General features: G+C 33.7%; 1 protein-coding gene across 1 annotated transcript in view; it reads right to left on the bottom strand.

The window, feature by feature from the left end:
- LOC147079981 (dipeptidase 1-like) overlaps window positions 1-21719 on the bottom strand; it is a 362545-nt gene that overhangs the window by 318854 nt on the left and 21972 nt on the right. The window contains exons 2-3 of the mRNA XM_085953516.1: window positions 12068-12224; window positions 3317-3449 (exon numbers count right to left, since the gene is read on the bottom strand). Of these exons, the coding sequence (XP_085809642.1) occupies window positions 3317-3449; window positions 12068-12224 (290 nt within the window). The remainder of the gene's footprint in view (window positions 1-3316; window positions 3450-12067; window positions 12225-21719) is intronic.

Genomic DNA, 21719 nt, shown 5'->3' with positions numbered 1-21719 from the left:
ACAAGAACCGTGTTTTATTTAGTCATGAATTTTATCTCAGTACTTACTATACGAACCAAAGAGGTTGGGCGGTCTTTAATATACGGTCATATATTTCCGGTACAACATTTCACGGTGTTGTGTAATACGGTGAACTGCATACGTGCAAATTTCCGGACACGGCAGTGTAAGTGTATGAATGCGAACGCCACTTTAAAAACGTCAAAAGTAATTCGAGTGCTCGATGGACACATTTCATAAATTTGACTTTGAGATTACAATACTAGGTCGGAATAAGGGATATTTTTCAGAATTGTTAAAGGTGGCCATTGAAATCCATAGTAACCCTGGAAAAATTAATAGGGATGATGGTACGGTTAAAAACCCCATGGTTTCCGGTACTGTCAGCGAAATCCAATATTCGATCCGGTATATCATGTCATCACTTATCTTAATCACACATCACACTTGTTAATTAACCATTTCTTTTATTCAACGTATAATTCACAAGATTTAAAAATGTACCATTCTAATTATTGAACATACATAATTCTGAAAATACTCATGAGAAAATATAGCCAATAGAAATAATCTTTTTTCGAATACAAAAATCGATCGTATACCGTAACTCAATTTGGAGAGCACTAATGAGCAGATATTAATAAAAGCCAATAGTTAAAGTTTGTCGCAATTAAGCATGGCAGTCGTAGCATAGTGATAATGCACAGGCGCGATGTCCAAGAGACGCCGGTTCGATCCTGCCGGGTGTCTTACTTTTTCGAGAACGTGAAATAATATTATGAATTCGTTTAAAAATAAAATAAGTTTTTTATTGTAAGTATGTAGGTACAGTAAAAACGGAACAATGATGCGGTTCGTCGATTGTATATGTACGTATACGTACGAATACGCGGTTATCGGCTGCCAGGCATTTATCACGGCTCCACATACGTACGCACACTATCGACCGACCGCATTATTGTTCCGTTTTTACTGTAAGTACATAATTTATGTTTTAGATACGTTCATAATAATATCAACTATCAAAAATGTAAATTATCAGTAAAACGTATTGAATTGCAGATTTCGTATTCTATCACCAGAACCATTACAAGCAGTACCTATTATTAATTTATGTTTTAAACAAATAAACAATATGACATATCAACATTAGTAAAAGTTAAATATTTGTTTCATATACTTTTGGCGGATTTTGTTTGAAATTATTTGCGCTTAACAGTTTTTGTGGGTTGAAAGGTTTTCGGAATTCAAGATTTAAATAATTAAAAACAAGATTTTAACGTTGGCAGATTTTATTAATTATTGTGTGGCATGGCGTAAAAAAATAACGTATTTTTTCGATTTGAAATATCCAATAATAGTGAAAAATATACTTTTAAACCTATCCAGTAATTAAAAACGCTATCCATATCATAAAATTTCCATTTTTCAATTGGATGTCTAGACATCATAAATATATAAATAAATATGAAATACGATTAATCGCTTTGCTTGATGAACTAAGCAACTGCTATTTTCTGCAAAAAAGATACGTTGAAAAACATTCCATTATGCTAAGCAAACCATTACTTTAATGTTGGCTTGAAACTACACTCCGGCAAATTGTTATAAAACAGTATTAGGAATAGATTCTATTTTAAATTATTTACTATTTTTCTGAAATAATTAATAGGTACTCTTTTTACTAATAGCACAACCAAACAATAATCGAGTAATTTGTGAGTATGAGATTCACAACCAATCCCGCAGATATTCTAATTATTATGAATCGATTTTGCCTTGTCAAACACATGTTTTAAATTAATATTTCCCATTAGTTATACCCTGTTTAACTGTTGACAGAACCTAATCGCGGCCATAACAAAAAAATGCACGTGTTAATACGTTTAGTTATACATTGAAGTTAATGGCCTCACCAGACTTGTCCTTCACACAAAAACCGGTGATAATATCGATTTCATTACATTTGTAGAAGGTGTGTTAATGCTAGTGTATTATTTATTATGAACTTATCTATTCAAATCAAACCATTCCCTGTGTGAACACGACAGACGAGTGAGTATGAGCACTATATTGAACAATGACAGGCAATGACAGTTCATACATAGACAACAACGGGAAGGGCGGAAAAAGTAGGACCAGTCGTTGTGAATGTATCGGCTTTCTACTTGAGTCCGCAATGGCTTAGGTACAAATTCATTTGACATTTGGGAGCGCTCAAGTCAACAAGGATATGTCACTCTCAAAACTAACCAGGAAGCTACTTCTCACAGAGAATTTATGTTTAAAATTTCGAAAGTCTCAAATTCGAACTTGTTGCGTGCGTACTGTCAATTATTCATTATTCATAACCTCAAAATATACGGTGTTTGACGTTTGTCATACTGAAGAAACATCCGCCATCTTGCAAAATCCATAGACAATGGCAAAATCACTAGGTGACACAATAAAAATAACCAACACGTTTGTTCGGCGGGAGACTCACGAGGTGACTCATAATCACGTAGCGAGGCGCGAAGCGTACAGTGTGGCCATTGCGATAGAATAGTGTGCGTTCGTTCACTAGGATATGTCACCTAGCACGTAGCCAAGCAAGGCATCTGCCTATGTGGCCGAAGCCTAAGGGCTGAAAAGAGTGGAAACTGCAAGGAGGCACCTTCATTTTGTAGTGGATCGAGAGGCTGAGATGATGACTATCATCATGACTCTATTTCATGTACATACAATAGCAACACAATCGTAAAACTATACAAATAAGTACCTACGGTAAATTGGTTTAATATACCTACTTAATTTATAATATTATTATGTAAGTATTTAAGTGTTTAAACGTATCAAAACTTCCGTGGAACTGTATTATTAAGTACCTACTAAGGTTTTCAATCTCGGGATTCCGAATCTTGAAATTTTATGTTTTGCACAATCCCGGATTTGAAAACTTTTTTCAAAGTGGTATTGATCGCTAGAACCCAGTTGCTATCATTGTAGACCCAACTGATATCACACAAATTAATCGTTCGAGTTTAACTGTTCAACTATCAACACGGTAATGTACACAATGCTAAGCGGCCAAACTAACACTATGCCTTACTCTCTATTTTAACATTCCCTATTATTAATCATTTTCTTCTTCTTAGTTCGTGATAAAATGTCCGTTCAATAATCATTAGAGTGTATAGACAACACGCGTGTTTACAAGAATCCTTTCGACTTAACTACTTTATAATATAAAATACTAAAATTAAAAGGATGTTTTTTTTTTATTTTAACTTGTTAGTACTACTTAATCAGCGAGGTATGTAATATAACTTCTTACCTGTAACAGATGTGGCAAACTGTAGGTGCTGTGGATACTTGTCAACCAGTCGTTTGATGACGTCAATTTGTTCCAGAGTGAGCTGCACTGCGTCCTTGTCTTGAGCGGCACACGGGACAAATGCTGACCAGAACTGAAATACAACATAATATTAGGTAAAATTAGGTAATATCCCAACTTATTATTAAATTATTCACAAAAAAAGACGTAACAATTTATTATTGATGAGAAAACTAACCACAAATACATACGACGCGACGATTGAAACTAAAATTTAATTGTAATTGTAGCAATCATACCACTTAATATGCATGTTTTGTTGTCAAAACAAAACAACGTAGCGGAAACAGTGGTCAGCATTTCCTCAATCATAATCTAGATCAATAGGGTTTAATATGATTTGTTAATTGCGACAATGTCTCTTGAAATATATGGACTGCATTTGTATAAATAGCAAGGACAGTCCATAACACCTCACTCATCTTGAGTCCGTCACTCGGCGCACTACTCATCACGAGTCTGGTCATTCGACATTTGTCTCTCAAGCACAGACACCCGAGCACGTCACCCAATCATCATCACTACCAGATCTCTGCTCGATCTGAGCACCTAATTTACCGCGGTCACTACACACCATTAATAATTATACTCCGACTATTGTAACTACAACCACATGCATCTACACCACTGCTGCCTTTATTTACAGCTACACTCATCACCATGGCCCCCACATTCTGAACCGGACCCTCAGGCTAGGATTTTTGACGGGGTGACCTATCGCTAAGGTTAAAGGCAGTATGACGCACTACATCAGGGTTTTTTAAATTGTGTTTTAGGACAAATTAAGGGTACATTCAGTGTAATTATAGCGATTTTTGTATTTTTAATACGCCATCTACTTTTTTGGGGAGGTGTCGCGTATCGACACACAATAATTAATGATTACATTGCTCATCATACAATTTAAAATGTCAATGGTCATGAAGCATAATAGCGCCGCAGGCGACTTTTTTGCAATTAAAGCAAATTTATGACATGTTTATCTCATTTATCTGGTCAACCCGCAACGCCGGGTCCCTCCAGAGCCCGGCCCCCCAGGCTAAAGCCCTGTCAGCTTTTTCTGCAGCCGCGCTTATTTATACTTAATGAACTAAGCTTTTTGAGGGCTTTAGTTGAAATTATCAATATATTCAAATTATTTGTAAAAATCACCAATTCTACAATATTGTGATTAATACATAATATTTTTAAATGTCACCCATAAATGTAGATACGTAGGTTTTTTCTATAAAATACTGTTTTAAAGAGATTGTAATATCTATATTTACTGATAATTAGGTACTTATGTTTTAACTCATTTGTACTTATTGAATATCGGTATTCAATAACAGATATCGAAAAACCGGTAGTGATATTTTCATTCAGTATTGCAATCCCTAGTTCTACCCACCAGCAAGGGCACATTTTAATTCATTGACATTCTCAAAGATGTCCACAATTAGCAGCTGTACTCTATGTCGTTTATATTTAGGCCATTGTATTACTATACGTACAATGTCCTCTAAAACATCACATTCATTGCAGAGCTGCAAATCACTTCTTCCCATGAGAACATCCAATCTTTTACCAACTGTGTATCCTGTTCTTAGCCTCAGTATCTGTCTAAGCTCATTTCTCTTCAAATGAGACTCCACAAAGCAGGGCACTGAACGTAAAGATGGTAAAATGGGCTGAAGTAGCAATTTTATACTTACGATAGTAATGGGACCCTGTTACCGAATACCGTTTGTATTCGATGGCGTTGATTTAATTTTTGTAAAATTGATCTATATAATACTTAATGTAGCTGTTTTATTTATGTGAATTAACATCGGCATTTCTACGCATATTATAATTATATACATATTAACTAAACTATCTACCTACATACCCTCATGTCATATAATATCAGTTATATTCCGATCATAAATCAGTAACATAGCTTCGAGCTAATACTCATTAGTTTACATTTCACCGCCGGTGTTATGAATTATCCGGAAAACTTGCCAGCTATTTACGTGATCTTTTATGCAGAGTTTTCTCGGCTTTTCATTTTTAAATTAAATCGTGTGACCAAAGCTGAAGCCGTGCGATACCAAAAGAGAAGCTTTATTTCAAAAGAGGCTGTATTTCTAGAGTGGCGAAATACAAAGCAGGATGTAAACCATTCAATGGAACTGTTGAGTCCAAGCCTTTTGTTTAGCAATCCAATTAAATTCGCTGACTCATTCACGTCCATTCACAAAACGACACAAAAATGAACTCAGTCCTTTTACTTTTGATGCGAATAAGGACGAGAAGTTTAAGTGATACATACTTTTAAATAAAACGTGCATTATAAATTTACTGTGTAATATGCATTGCTTTCATTATACATAGTCGTAAATAATTAATGTAAAACGTGATTCAAAGCTTCAGTAAATAGGGTATGCTTGCAGTTTGTAACGAAATAATGTATTTAAAACACTAGAAGCTTTCAACAAGCCGCCAACTCCGCTGCATTATAAAGTCTTTTCATGTAGAATTAATTTATCACGCGAAGTATTTAAAACCTTCCCTTTATTAATAGTGAATCTTTGGTTAATTAAATACATGTAAATCATAATTTACGCCATATGATGGAATATAATATGCAACTATATATTTCGGAATGTATCCAAATAGCATAACGGTATGTGTTATGAATATCAACAATCTGTTCTGATTATGCAGTCATATTAAATGAAAAAGAAGACATCGTGTGAATTTCGTATAGCTGGCGGAATTTTTAACACCGAATCAACTCTAATCTACTCGCCCTTAACTTTAATTCATATTTTAATCAAGATTTAAAAATAAACTATTTGTATAAATAACTATTAGCAATGACTGGACCATAGCCCCCACAAGGGGGAACCTGACAGGGCTTTAGCTTGAGGACCCGGTATCAAGGGCGGGTAGACCAAATAACTAAAATAAACTTACATCACAAATTTGCTCGAATAGTAAAAAAAAGTCACCTGCGGCGCTACTTTACTTCTTGACCATTAAATTTTTTAAACAATTACGTGATAGTGCGATATAGTTTTTGATTATTGTGTATCAATACTTGACAACTCCACAATTCAAGATAATGCATTAAAATCACTAATAATACACTGAATACCCATAATTTAACACCATTTAGAAAACACCACTGTAGACCGTCATACTGCCTTTAAGCATAGCGAGAGTAGGGGGTCCGCTAAAGAACCTAGCCTGAGGGCCCGCTTCAAGATGTCGGCCATGGACTTAACCTATACTGATTAATAATAAATTAATTCAATGCGGACTACATATAGGATTTTAATTAAAATTAGCAAATAATTTAATTATATTATCTTCTTCCGTGAAGTTATTAATGTTTTGGAGATTTTTGAGGCGTTCATTTTATTTGACATCCGAGACACTCCTAGCAAAAGCCACACGTATTTAAACGTACCGAAAAAATAGTGTAATAAATGCAGTCTGCACCGTGTGGTTTACACCGCTAGCTGTAGTTTGTGATTCTGTCTGCCCCCGGCACCTGGAATTATATTATCCGCTCAACGGTAGACGGTAAGCGGATATAAATGTGTTTTAATTACGAGCTTTATACTATTGACCGAGGCGACTTGATAGAATTTAAATTTAAATTCTAACGGATTTAAGTTTTATACCATTCTATTTAAATTTATGAGTGAAAATGCCGAAAGGCGAAACCCTTGCCGAAAAAACCGACTCAAATGAAATTGTTAAAAACTTAAATCGATTAGAAATTTAATTCTTCTTCTTAGGCCCGTTTCAGACGGGACACCGGTGTCGCGCTCGATATAATATGGAGATCTTTGTATTCGAATAAGGGGGCCTTTGTGTAATGTTTATGAACACCTCAGAGCTAATGAGTCAACGCGTGTCCGGTACACTTTTCCGTCGGCCGTTACATCCTCCCGCCGCCAATACACTTTTTTTTATTACCGCAGCCGGTTTTATGTTCTAATTTATAACTCGAAATTATGCGTTGACTCATTAGCTCTGGGGCGTTCATAAACATAATACAAAGGCCTCTTTATTCGAATACAAAGGCCTCCTATATAATATCGAGCGTGACACTGGTGTCCCGTCTGAAACGGGCCTTATTGTGCCATCCCCAAGCGGAGGTCGGTCACCATCAAGGTTATTTTAGATTTGTCATCTGTTACCCGGAACAGTTCATTGGAGCTGCACTCGTACCAATCACGGAGGTTCTTAAGCCACGAAATGCGGCGCCGTCCTCTGCTACGCTTACCATTGATCTTTCCTTGAATGACAAGTTGGGCATACTGTACTTTTGTCCTCTTATTATGTGGCCGAGGTACTGTAGTTTACTGGTTTTGATACTACGCAAAACCTCTGGGTCCTTCCCCATTAAATTGAAAACTTTAATTTGAATTACAATTTAATAAATACCTGTCTCGAATCATATTTACCTGCCTACTGTGTTATGATACTGATTTGGCTTTTTTCGGAATTCCCATACCATGTAAAATTGATTCCTAATAATTAGTGGTCGCAGTCATGATTTATTCTGGATTGGAACCGTTTCCTCGTGTCAAGCCTATCAGGCACCATTAGCGAGGGGTGCAAGACTAGTAAATGCGCTCCCTAAAGACAATGATGTACTTTGCATTTTATTTTTGAAACTGTATTTTTCTGTATAAAATTGTATTTTTTTCGTTCTCAAAAATTATATTTTTCTGTATTAAATTGTACTTAAGTATGTTTTGATTATTTTTTTTTGTTATTATTATTGTTATTATATATATATATTTCTTTTTCTATATTATCTTCTCTCTTGTGAGGGTAATGTTTGACTTATTATGTAAATCTCATGTTGTGTACGTCTTGAATTTAGATTTGTTATGTCCACAATGTTTTGTATTCTTAAATAAATAAATAAATAATATCGTGTCGCGGTAATGAAAACTTCTGGGAGGATTCTTGTGAGTAATTAAATAAATCTTTGCGTTAAATTCTGAAAATCCGTTTTACCACAGGCTTGGTGGTAATTTTTGAGATGAAAATCAATGCGAAGGACATCTTATGAATATTCCGGATGGCGTCTAACCCTTTGAGAGTCTCTCTAGACTCCAGAGCGTGCGTTAATAATATATTAATAAAACGTTCCGAGGGAATTGTGCGTGTAAAGGGTATATTAAAAACACCACAGGATCCCCCGGCCATTCAAAATCTCTTTCGCGGTAAACTTTTGTCAACATAACTCATATCACAATAGAAAATGAAACACTCGTGCATTGGTACAATGAAACACAATATTTATTTGTTTGTTCTGAATATGATTCATACGTTGCTTAATGCAATGACAGACATGCAAATATATGTATATGTTTTGGTAATGCCTATCAGTGTTGCCAACTCAAAAATATGCCAGACGGGGTAGAAAAGCACTTGTATGGCGGGGGAAAATATAAGTAGGTATCTACGAGATTCGTTTGAAAAAAAGGGTGACTTTTGCAGCACTTGTTAGAACTCTATAAGTTTCGACTAACACATCATATATAACACATTTAAACGCGAAATATAATATTATGGTGCATGTCGCAGACTATCACGTGACGTCACAGTAAGCTAGCTACCGCCACAGGAAAAAGTGTGTAATGTCGTTTTTCTTGGTGTTTAAAATGTTATCAAACTGATGCTTTCATCCCGTAGCACATTTCGAACCTTTAAACGAATATAGTCAATATCTGCCGAAATCACAAAAACAACAATGAGGTCACCTCACGTTGAACCGCACTGCATCGACACCTGCATGACGTTTTGAACGTTTTTATCATATTCTACATGTTTACACTTTTTCGAATTATGTCAAAATCACGTTTTTTATTTTTAGTGGTTGGCACTATGTATTTTCTAGAAGAATAGTGTCTATTATCTATGGTCTTGCAGGTTGGGTTCTGTTCAAAATATTATCTGTAGATATAATATCGCAAGTAATTTTAAAGTACGCACACGTAGAAATTGGTAAAATTAATTGAAATTGGCATGAGTAATTAATAATAATCAAAACACAATTATATAAATAGAGTTGGCATTCTCTATAATTGAATTTAGAGAGGTGGTGATCGTTCAAAATATTCTGAAAAATGACGAAACCATAGACTAAATTTGTCGCCGTGACAGCATGACGGTGACGTGACATGCGTCTCAATTTTATTTATTTTATTTTATTTCGCAGACAAACTAGCGAGAGCTGTAATTCTTTTATGTATTAACAACATAAATTGACTCTCATCTTAAAAAAGTGACGATATACCAAAAAGGAAATCGTCACCCATACCAAACCCAGCACACGCGAAATCAGGAATAGACGATATTATTTTTTAGGAGAGGATAAAGTGACCAAATCCCGTACAACTTACATTAAAGCGTTACCTCAATAATACTAAAACTAGATAACTCTTTTTTTTAGTCATTTAATTTGATCATTGTTGGGAAAATGAAATAAAAACTTTACTTTGATTAACATAAATCTAGGCTTTAATTATTATTTAAAATAAATATGGAAAAATGTGCTTGTCTAATAGGGAAGTTATCTAATATTTTCAAACACAAAATTTATACAGTTTCCATTAACTTCTGACTTACCTAGTTTTATCATTGTGTAGACAAGGAAATGTAGAATTATATTCAATAGCTATCTCAAAAACAGTGAAAATCAAGTTGTCTAGTGCTAGTATTGAGTTGACGAAACGTATTCACGAAGATAGGTACCTTTACACGAATTTGCCTGCATTTTTTAACACATTTTTCTTAGCTCGTATTCTTGTTTGTACGGTGGTTGTTTATTCAGTACAAATCTTGCAATCGATTTGTAACTAACTTCCCGACTAGCAAGACATTTGAAACTTTTAGAATATTTATCAGAACACGATGCCAATGCATTATTTTTATACTTTTAGCCATCTTTAAGTAGAATTGAATTCACTTTCAGTGAATTTTGGTTTGTATGAAAAGTTATTTCGGAATAAATCCGCAATCCAATCCACTATTATTGGTAGCTAAGGGGGTGGTCTTAGCAACTAAATTATTAATATATACGTGCGTTATCATGGAAATCAAAATTACATTTCAGTATTCTATATTTGTTTGTTTGTTGCAAAATAGAAAAAAAATGATTTGTTGACAATTGCCTTATTTGTCCTAAATTATTAATACATAGAACAAAAAATTTAAAAACGTGGTACATAAAAAGTTATTTTTATCTTGTAATTATTTATTATTAAGTGAGCAATAAAACAACGTTACATTACTAACATAATTTTGGATTAACGAATTGGGGTTATATTGTAATTGCAACACGCTTGTAAGTTTGCCAAAAATACAATTCGAGGAATGAAGTATTATCATTACAAAAAACTTGGGTAAACAATTTCGCTTCTTCCTTACCAGTAAACTCTTTACAAAACATACAAATACAAGCGCAATGTTTACTTAATATAACCATCAGAGAACTAATTAAACTAAGTAGTCACTTTTGTTTAAAAATAATGTCTTGTTTTATTTAGGGTTTTTAAGTCAATCACAAACTAAAAAAAATAAAAATTTATAATATAAAATGGCATGAACATACTTAGTAACCAACGCTTAATTTTCGATACTTTCGTATAAGTTTCTCCAATCCACTTAAAAACCATTAATTCGCATAAATGTATATTATTAAATAATATATCCGGTTTATTTTTATAGAATTTTTGAAGTTACACTTCTTAAGGCGCATTTGTAAAATCAGATCAGAGTGTATTTTTCGCGTGTGAAATGTAACAAATAATTTATTTTTTCACACAAAAAAAACACACTCGATTGGATTCGAACCAACGATTGTTCGGTTATCAGCCGAACGCACAGCCATTACGCCACAGAATGATACTGCAATCGTGACGATTATACAGTATAATATTATAGTTTAGAATTTTTCCGTTGCCTAGGCAGCGAATTTATTATTGTCGGCCGTTTGCAATTAAACAAACGATTAAACTTCAGAATGAAAGTTGGTACTTTAAAAATAAAAACAACGAGAAACCATTATATAATTTAGTAATATAAGTTAAAGTTTATTGAAATAAAGAAACGAAGCTCCAATAAGCGGTTCTTTTTTTGAGTATGTTTTTAACAAGATACTTAAGAGCTAGTCAAATAATCTAGTTTATCACAAGTTTTGTTTTTGCTTTGTTACGCCAAAGAAGTATAACTTCTAACGCGCGTACATAAGTATACACACCGATTTTTTTAAATAACTTTTCATTGTAACTTTTTAATTTACCTATATTATGTTTTGTTAATAATTAAAGGTTTTTGTTTTTAATAACCAATCATAATTGCCTTTCAATGATTCCTCATCATATATTAAATAACTAATAACTTTTAATTATCGAGATAGTAATATTCATTTTATGCAGCTTACCTAAATACGATTATAATAATGTTTTTTTGATAAGCTTCGCAAATTTTAATGAATAATTTACTGATAATTTTATTTAATTATTATTCAACAATAAAAAAATTTTAAATTTGTTAGTTTAAATAAATATCTGTTTGGAGATTAGTGATGTGACATTTCCGAATTATGTATGTATAAGTTGTAGTTGTTATATAATAAGTTTATTTCAATTTTCTGTAGGATTTAGGTTTGACAAATATAAAATCAAATAATACCTGTGCACCCATCATCCCAGACCTCAGCCTTGGAAGGTCCGTATGCGAGTATTTGGACTTTGACCATGGCTCTACGATGGTTAGGTCCGTGTCCAAATCAAAGTCGTTGATTTCGTTTCTAAGGAACTTGCGCAAATTCCACGGGAGATCATTGTGTCTGTAACAAATAGAGAAAAACATATAAGTGAAATAGTATTTAGTTAGTTACTTATAACGTACAATTAATTTATAATAATATCTTTTTAGCGTAAGGGGAGGTTGGTGTTATAATTCTATGCCAGTACGTTTTGCGTGCACTCTTGTCACACGTCTAGGGGTTGCAATACCGAATAAAAAATATCAATACCGGTTTTTCGGTATTTCTTATTGAATACCGGTATTTATACCGGTATTTCTTAAACATTAAAAAAACAGAAGTAGGTGGTTATCAATAAATACAGCTATTAAAATATCTGTACCTCAGAGGCAGACGGATGCAACTCCGTTTTTGGGGAAAATGAGTTTTTTTAAGAATCGTCATGCTAAAGGCTTTATTTATTAGAGGCAGAGAGATGTAAGTCCTAGTCCAAGATATGCATAGCATAAAGATGCAAATGCCATACCTACCTTAGAAGCAAAAGGATGCAAATCCAATAATCCACTAAGATAAAATTCTCTCAAACCGTCTGCAATATGTACTAGACGAGAACTAGCCAGGAGAACGAGCTTTAGAGGAGGATACAGCACTATGGACCATATCCAAGTCATCAGAGAAATCAGAGCGGTAACAGGAATATAAGCTGCCGCTATCCATGGGTTTTATAGACTATGAGAAAGCGTTCGATTCCATAAAGAAATTTTCAATACTCGATGCACTCAGAAATCAAGGAATCCCTGGCGCTATATAAATATTTTCAATAATTTATATACAGTAGCTCAACAACATCTCCATAAACCATCGAGAATTTCCTATCAGCAAAGGAGTCCGACAAGGTGATACAATCTCACCTAAACTATTTACAGCTACACTTGAAGACTTATTTAGGCAACTTGACTGGAATGACACGGGTCCCCATAAATGGAGAATACGTAAGTCATCTGCGCTTTGCCGATGACAATAAATAGTAGTTTGCAAGACTCAGAAGACCTCCAAAGCAGAATGAAGGAACTCGCTGGAGTAAGCAACAAAGTAGGCTTGAAAATAAATGTATAAAAGAAGAAAATCATGTTCAACTGCTTTGTGAGCCAAAAAGAGACCCTCATCAATGGCATTCAGCTCGAACAGGTGAAAAAATACATCTATTTGATACAACAAGTGTCTATAGATGGATGTATATTTGATGAAATTGTTCGCAGAGTAAAGCTAGGCTGGAGTGCTTGTGGCCGCCTGGTATTTTCTTCAAAAATGACCTCCCACCGTGCCTAAAGTGCAAAGTGTTCAACCAGTGTGTACTTCCCGTAATCACATGCGTGTGAAACATTGACCCTAAGTAAAAGAGAGATCCAGAAACTTGACAGAAACAGAAACAGAAACAACGTGGTATGGAAAGGTGCATGATGGGCATAAAGCAAAAGGACAAAAAGAGAAATGAGTGGATAAGGGAACAGACAAGGATTAATGATGTGATAGAGTCTGCTAAAAACCTCAAATGGAAATGGGCTGGACACATAGCTCGAAGAAAGGACAATCGTTGGACAAATTTAGTCATCCAGTGGTAACCAAGAGGTACAAAACATCCGCAAGGTAGATCTAGAGGCCGCTGAATCGATGAAATGATAAAGTTCTGCGGAAGTAGGTACTTGGCAACGCAACGCACAGGAACGAGAGAAATGGAATCAGCTTGGAGATTAGCGAGGCCTTCATCCAGCAGTGAATAGATTCAGGCTGGTGATGATGATGATGACATAATAAAATTTAAAAAAAAATGTGTTTTGCTTTGTTATATTTATACCTATAATTTTTTTTAACTTATAAATTGTTTTATTTTGGCTAGGTAAATAAGATACAAATCCACATTAACAAAATATCTTTAGAGGCAGAAGGATGCAAATCCACACTACGTTTTTTAATTTTTTTTAGATATAAAATTGTATTATATTTATTCCTTTCTTACATATTCCAGAAGTACTTTAATTGAATTAGAATAAAAAAAATAATGATCATTCTATGTATATTTTCTTAGAAGTTATGAGTATTCGTTTAAAATAAAAAATGTTTTTTGGCTCTCCTGAACAATTGGGTATTTGGCACTTGCATCCGTCTGCCTCTGAGGTACAGATATTATTTTATAGCAAAAACCTACATACCTACATTTATTATGTTGAAAATTAAAAATATGTATTAATCATAATTGTAGATCACATATATAAAAAATCATTGAATTTAAATGATCTTTTACCACTATATGATGTACACGGGTAGCGAAAAAGATGAATATTATACATGAGATGGCTAAACTGAAAGGTTGTAAAGAACAATTTTCAACTTTACTAAATAATACTGCATTTTAGAAACTTCAAATAGTTGGACTTCAAAAATTGGGGAAAAATAGAATGTGATATAATAAATACACAAACTAGTTTTATTGCCTATATATTGACGATTCATTTTCATATAAATTATTTGACGTTAAAAAATATACCTAATATATATATATAAACTTCAAAATTTTTCTTAATTTTAAATTCACTTAAACAATATTTATGATTGCAAACGAACAGTTACATATTATTATACCACATTGAAGATTATATTATATAGATAGTAAAACAAAATAAGTGACAAAAGATGTAAAATTAAACGATATAACATACTATTATACATAGATGTACAAAATAACACTGTAAAATTACTGAAATTATTTGCTGAAGAATAATATATCGTCAGATAGCTAATATAGATGTCTGAAAAGGCTTTCATTTAATAATTAACGGATAGTTAATTAAATCTAAAGATGTTGAAGAAAATTGTATTATATTCTATACAATTCAACATCTTTGATTAAATCAGATATATACATTAGGGATTATTTTCCAATAGAAATTATCACGCCAAATAGATTTCGTGAAACCTCTACGAGCCATCTACGGTAAACCGTAGAGCCGATTAAAATGTAGTGGCAGCGTAGCGTTATCCTATTTAAATTTTCAATTGTTTTATCGTAAACATGATAATAATCTTTGCTATTATTAGATTTCAAATCCAATAGATTATTCCATTACTTGACTTTTCGGGCTTCAATTATTCGATTTAAATAATTCCTCTTCATATTCATGCTGCTCTAGCTCCATCCACTCTTTTCAAGCCCTAGTACTTCCGCGTACATCTACTTTATGAGTTCGCCTATTCAGCGGGTTTTAGAGCATCCCTATGTTCGTTTAGTTCCCCTTGGGTACCACTGTATAACGCCATTTATCCAGCGGTTGTTCACACACATATTTAGCCCATTGCCATAATATCGTATACTCCTGTCTGCCTCATTATTTATTGGGTAATTATTTGGTCTTTTCGCGTAATGCCCAACGTGCACCTTTCCATGCCACGTTGCGCTACTATTGCTTTTGGATTTCTCTTACTCTCTTAGTCTATGTTTCACACGTATTCGTGACCACTAGTAGGAAACACTTTACGCTTGCAACACCATGGGGGTTCACTTTTTAAGATACTATTCATGCTCCCAAATAATGTTCTTCTTGCCTTTGACTAATTATACATTTACAATTATTAATATGGTTTTCGTGTGATTGTAGGGTAGATGATTAATTTAACCGATAGTACGGCTAAAACCGCATGCCTACGATAACTACCAGAATATGCGTCGTAACTGTGTATTGCACCAGGTAAACGATTCAAAGCGCAGAGTTTCTGGATATGAAGAATCTATCCGGAAGGTATTAGGCGTAGCATGAATGGCTGACCTCGGTATCGTGGCGTTCCATACAGACAGACATTTACATAATATGCTTGTACATTACAAATTTTATAAGTAATACAAAAACTAATAACTTATATCAAAGTGTGCTATTTTGGTGAAAATTAATGTGCATAGATGTGTAGTTTCTGGTATGGTGGATGAAGAAGTCGAGATTTGGTGATTGCTGTAATGGATGGAGGAGCGAGTTTTATTTACATCGTATACAGTCAGTACAAGACTATGTTACAATACTATACTGTTCCGAGGTTAGAGTCTCGGTAGAATAAGATGTTGTGCGGAGCAATACAGAGACCGCGATACTAACAGACCGGGAACTTATATTCGAGTGACATGTATGTCCAATGAATTATGATCCGCTATTTATTGACGTAACTACAATAATATCTTGAAAATAATAATTATTATAATTGAGTCAGTTATTTTATATGGAGTTTGCGTAATATAGCTGACTATGTGGAAAAACGGATATGCGGAAATTATCATTGCAGTCAGCTATTTACTGAGTTTGCCATAATTGGACACTACGGGAAAAAGATATTAAGTAATTTATAATTGCGGTCAGTTATATCGCCGATCAATATGCTGACACGGATTGAGTTGTTTATCGCCATAGTTTTTTTTACAATATTATTATCATCTTCAGTAGGTATCCCAAAATTGATTTGGTTGGATAGATCGTGAAAAATATATGAAGAATCCAATAAAATTCCTATTTCTAATTATTGTACTATTTTTAAATTACAATAATATTATTTTATATTATAGTCGTCGCTTTTACAATTTAAATATAAATTAACTTGGTTTATGTTTTATTAACAGATTATTAGATGCAATAAAATCGCCTTTCGTTCGATTAATCTCAAATTATTATTCGCAAGAAAACGTTTTATTGGTTTCACTTGAATTCTTTCATCGAAATAAATGCATCTCTTCGAACCAGAGATAGTCTCGATAGCTTTGTGTGCCATAACGATAATTAAACTAAAAACTCATTTATATTGATATCCATCCAATCAAATCAAGAAGGTATTACGGCCAGTAATTTGAATCGAAATTCACAAGCTGTTAAAACTTTCAACAAGGCATTATTGTATATACCAGATGGTGCCTGAACCTCGTTAACCCTTCCTATCCGTTACATTATATATTACGCTTTTGGTAAAATTTATTGTACATATTCCGGGAGATAAATGAATTAAACTATTTTTTAAGTATTTGTATTTTTAAAATACACATTAGCTAAGTTTAAGTCAATTAAGTAAATCTCTAAATTTTTAACGAAAGTCTACAAAATTAATTATTCACCAATTACTGTTATTTTTTATTTATTAAGCCTAATAAAGACAGACATACACTCTCACGCCAACAAATAAACTTGTATACCAGAGCGTTGGAGCGTAGCTCGGACCAGGACCACAGAGCACTGTAGCAATGGGATTTTACCCGGAGCAGGAGCGGAGCCGGAGCACCTAAAATTTGTAGTGCTCCACTGCTCCGGATGTTTTTTTATTATTAAATTGTCGTCCTAAAATACAATGAAAATAGTATATTTTGACACTTTGGAACACTGGAATTATTTGAAATACGGCAACACTGCTGATGATGCTCGATAGAAAAGGAAAATAATGAGAGACGATTTGCTGGCGGTATTTTTTTAATAGAATTAACAATGAAAATGACTATTATTTTGAAACTCTTTTTTTAACATTTGTATTTATTTACCCGGAGCGGAGCAGACCCTGGAGCGGAGCTGGAGCGGACCAAATCAAAAAAGGGTCCTTTCCAACGCTCCGTTTTATCCAACTGTTCGTAAACATTCGTATAAAAAAATTGTGTATTTCATGCTGATATATAGCTAGTTCAAGAAAGGAGAGGTTTTTATGATGTCAATGTTGTAGGCATAATATGCTAAAGCTGATGACATAAGCTGCAACGAAAATACTATCAGAGAAGAATTTATTGGCCTTGAGGAAAATGCCAGCACACTCACCACTCACTGTTAATGTAGAGATGACCAGTTAACACAGATATAATGGGAACTGAAATACCTAACGGGTTTGGAGTGACAGGTAACCAATCTTGAATGTGGAAGAATATGAGATAAACTTAAACACGTGTCAAGAATACCGTTGTCTTTCGTTTTGACAACTGCTCTAGGTTTATGTATTGACGTTTTATCAATATTGGTGTATTTTAAGGTTGCAACACACACTATTGCACATCTATAATGAATGTGCCATTTTCAGTTTTCGTTGATTTTTCACGGCAACACATTAAACAGAAGTGATACTATTTGTTTTGCTCTCCATCATTTTATAGGACGAACGCAGACTTGTAATATTTACATTTATTTTAATGTAAAGTTGAATATATTTTCCATCCAAGTTCAACTATTTGTATAATTTGTAATAATTCCAACGATATTTGAGCGGCTAACGCGTCAATTTATGGTGTCGAAGAACCAATTGTACGAATCCTGGGTCTGGCAAATACACAAATATTGTTTTTTAATGTGTGTTTTGAATCAAAGTATAGACCTAATAGATTCAGCAAGCGGCTAACTCATCGTAACTCATTCGTAAAAACAAAAATATGATAATACAAACCTCCACTCTGTGGATGGCCATATGATCTTCGTAAAATTGGACATGGTCAAAAAATGTATCAACAGATATGTAGATTTACATTGACTCTTTTATTCACTGCTGCGTCAATGTAAATGTCGATGTCGGCGTAAATATTGATGCGTTATCAATTTGATCATGTGGCAATGATTTATGATACTTAAAAAATCAATCCAGTTCCGTTCTTAAATTCGCTGAATCTATCCACAGCACAATTTGGCAAAGATATGATGCTGCTAAGAAATTTGGATTCACCAAAACTGAGCAGTAAAATGCGTTTGGATATGAAGGTATTCAATTAATAACTTACTATATTATTGAGGCATCATTAAATTTAAAGTTGAGAATCTGTTTGTTCTACAAATTCCACTGATTCTAATCGATTTACCAATAGCTTCAAACTTTCTTGATTCACTTTGACGTCGAACATGACAAAAAAATTAAATTACAAGGACAGTTTCGCAGTTTTTGCAGGAAGTAACTTTATATATGATTTTTTTTCTCCCATGTTAAATTTTATATCGTAATTTCATGAGAATAATATCCTACTGATAGATGAGAATGGGAATGGGACAACTGGGCGCCAGAACAATTGGGCGTCGCACTGTCGAATGACATAAATAGACGTTTGTTACTATATATTATACAGAAAGTAGACGAGGAATTTTAATCAGTTTCTATCTACTTTTATATTTTATATTTATAATGTTTTTATCACCGATTAAGAATTATCATACCGAGGCTTTATATAAAAATAAAATAACTCTCTTCTCGTTCTAACTAAAACATATGCTCAATTAAATCACTATTTACGTATGCATATTTAAATTTTCACCAATTTTTAAATATAAATAATATTATTAAACATATATTTTAAAAGAATCTACTCTTCGCGTTGGTTTAAAAATCAACGCGAAGAAAACCAACGTTTTGTGTAATAGCACCTGTCCTGATTTAGATTTCTCTCTTATTAATGACAGGAAAAACATTGAGAGCGTCGACAGCTTCAAATACCAGGGGGTACACATCACGGGAGATGGCATTTTCCAGAGAGAGCTCGCTATCCAAATGGGAATGGCTGGAGCAACATTCAACTCGATGCGGAGTGTCTGGAACTCACGATTGTACTCGGTCAAAACCAAATGCCGCCAATTCGAAGCTTGCATTCTGACGGTGCTGCTTTACGGTAGTGAATCATGGCACCTTACTAAGGCTCAGAGTAACCGTATACTGAGCTTCGAAATGTTTGCGACAGATACTAGGTGTACGATGGTATGACTTTAAGAGCAACGAGGAGATAAGAGAATGCACCAAGCAGCCTCTCATCACGCTGAGAGTGAAGAGGCGACGTTGAACCTGCCTCAGCCTCGTGTTACGGATGCCAGAAGAGAACCTCAACCCGGCTCGCCCGTTCTTCAAGCCGACCGGATTCCGGCGTCCTGGAAGGCCGCTAAATACTATCTATAGAATGTATGCGGTGGAGATACGGGATGCTGGTTTGACCTGGCACGAAGCAATAAGACTGGCGAGGGACAGGGATTCTTGGAGGCGCCGCGTTGTGTCCATATGGTCCAACTAAGGGGCGCACACGAAAGAAGAAGAAGAAAAAGAATAAAGAAGAAAATAATTCACGAACGTCTATTTATTTTAGAATTTCATTCGATTTCGTAGCGCCCAGTTGTCCCGTCGCCGAATTGTCCTAGATCCATGAGAATAATTTCCTAAAAACGTTGCTTATGCTCAAGTGCCAAAAGATTAACTCTTGACAAAAGAATTTACCTAGAACGGACAATCACAACATACAAAGTCATGAGACACTGGACAAGAGAACAAAACAGCGTATACAAAAACCCGAGCCAAGCCGGGTACAAAAACTAGTATTGTATAAAATTAACCCAGTCAGTAAAGGGTTACTGTTCAAGTATTGCTTGCAGACGATTTTCACTTTACGACATCTTGACTCTTTAGAGAGTTTGTTTTATAAAATTGATTAAAAAAAAACAACGTGCTTTTGTAGGTACCGACTAAGTAATAAAGTATCAACACGCCGATGTTAAATTGTTATCGGTATTATACCTATTATAAAGAATGTATTAATTTTAAGTATTTTTTAAATTTACCATTATTCATAATATAATATTATATAAAAATGGATTTATATAAAATCTATTTCCGCTATCAAATGTAAGCATTTGAATGCCTAACCACCAGTTTATAATATGTAACCACCAAAGCGTATTATACGAGGTCTGTTATCGAATTTTATATTACAAAAATATGAATTAAATATGTTTAATTGAACAAATAACAATATTTTTCGATCCAAAAATGAAGTATTAACGCAAGTTTATGAGCGTTATATTTAATTGTATAACTCGGAGTATTTTCTAAGTAAATACCACATAGAAGAGTGTAAAGGAGCTCGAGATATTAGGTTGATACATACCAAAAAGTGCAGAAAACTGAATTCAAATTTTAAATTCAAATTTATTTATTTTACATATTATAATAAACATGACAAATTATAAATTCAAAGCGTTCACGGTATAACTTAAAGTAAATATTAACAATTTTCAAACAAAAACACTGGGTAATGTGAGTAAATAATGCAATAATAAAATAAGAAAAATAAAAGTATATGGAAGCAAACAGAGTGAACTAGATTGATTGACAACGCCCACCTAAATTCACCCTCACGTAAGTGGAATATATCAATACTCGAAAAACATAGTAATTGCCCTCCCAATTGGCATTACTAATGGCAGATTAGTTATATTAGTTAGTCTCTATAGTGAAATATTTATGCACGTGATGCGTATTGATAAATACAACCTGCAACTTATAGGAGAAAAAACTCAAGAAAAAGAGTTTCAGGTAGAAGGCGTGACTGAAAAATTTTAATATTAGTTTAATGTGTTCAAATAATATAAATCAATTGAATTATAAGAAAAATTGAGTGTAAGAAAAAAATGATAACGACTGATCCTAAACATTTGTGAAAACTGATTAATATAACCATTATTATTCATTTTATGTGAAAAGTTAATAAATAATAAAGTAAAGCATTTTATACCTAACATTGTATTTAACGGTGTGTAAAATATTGCCATTATT

The sequence above is a fragment of the Rhyacophila brunnea genome, unplaced genomic scaffold, assembly GCF_057557595.1.
Source record: "Rhyacophila brunnea isolate RB1 unplaced genomic scaffold, BYU_Rbru_1.0 scaffold_1, whole genome shotgun sequence".
NCBI lineage: Eukaryota > Metazoa > Arthropoda > Insecta > Trichoptera > Rhyacophilidae > Rhyacophila > Rhyacophila brunnea.
Note: the sequence above shows the minus strand (reverse complement) of the source record. Positions and strands in the feature narration are given on the sequence as shown.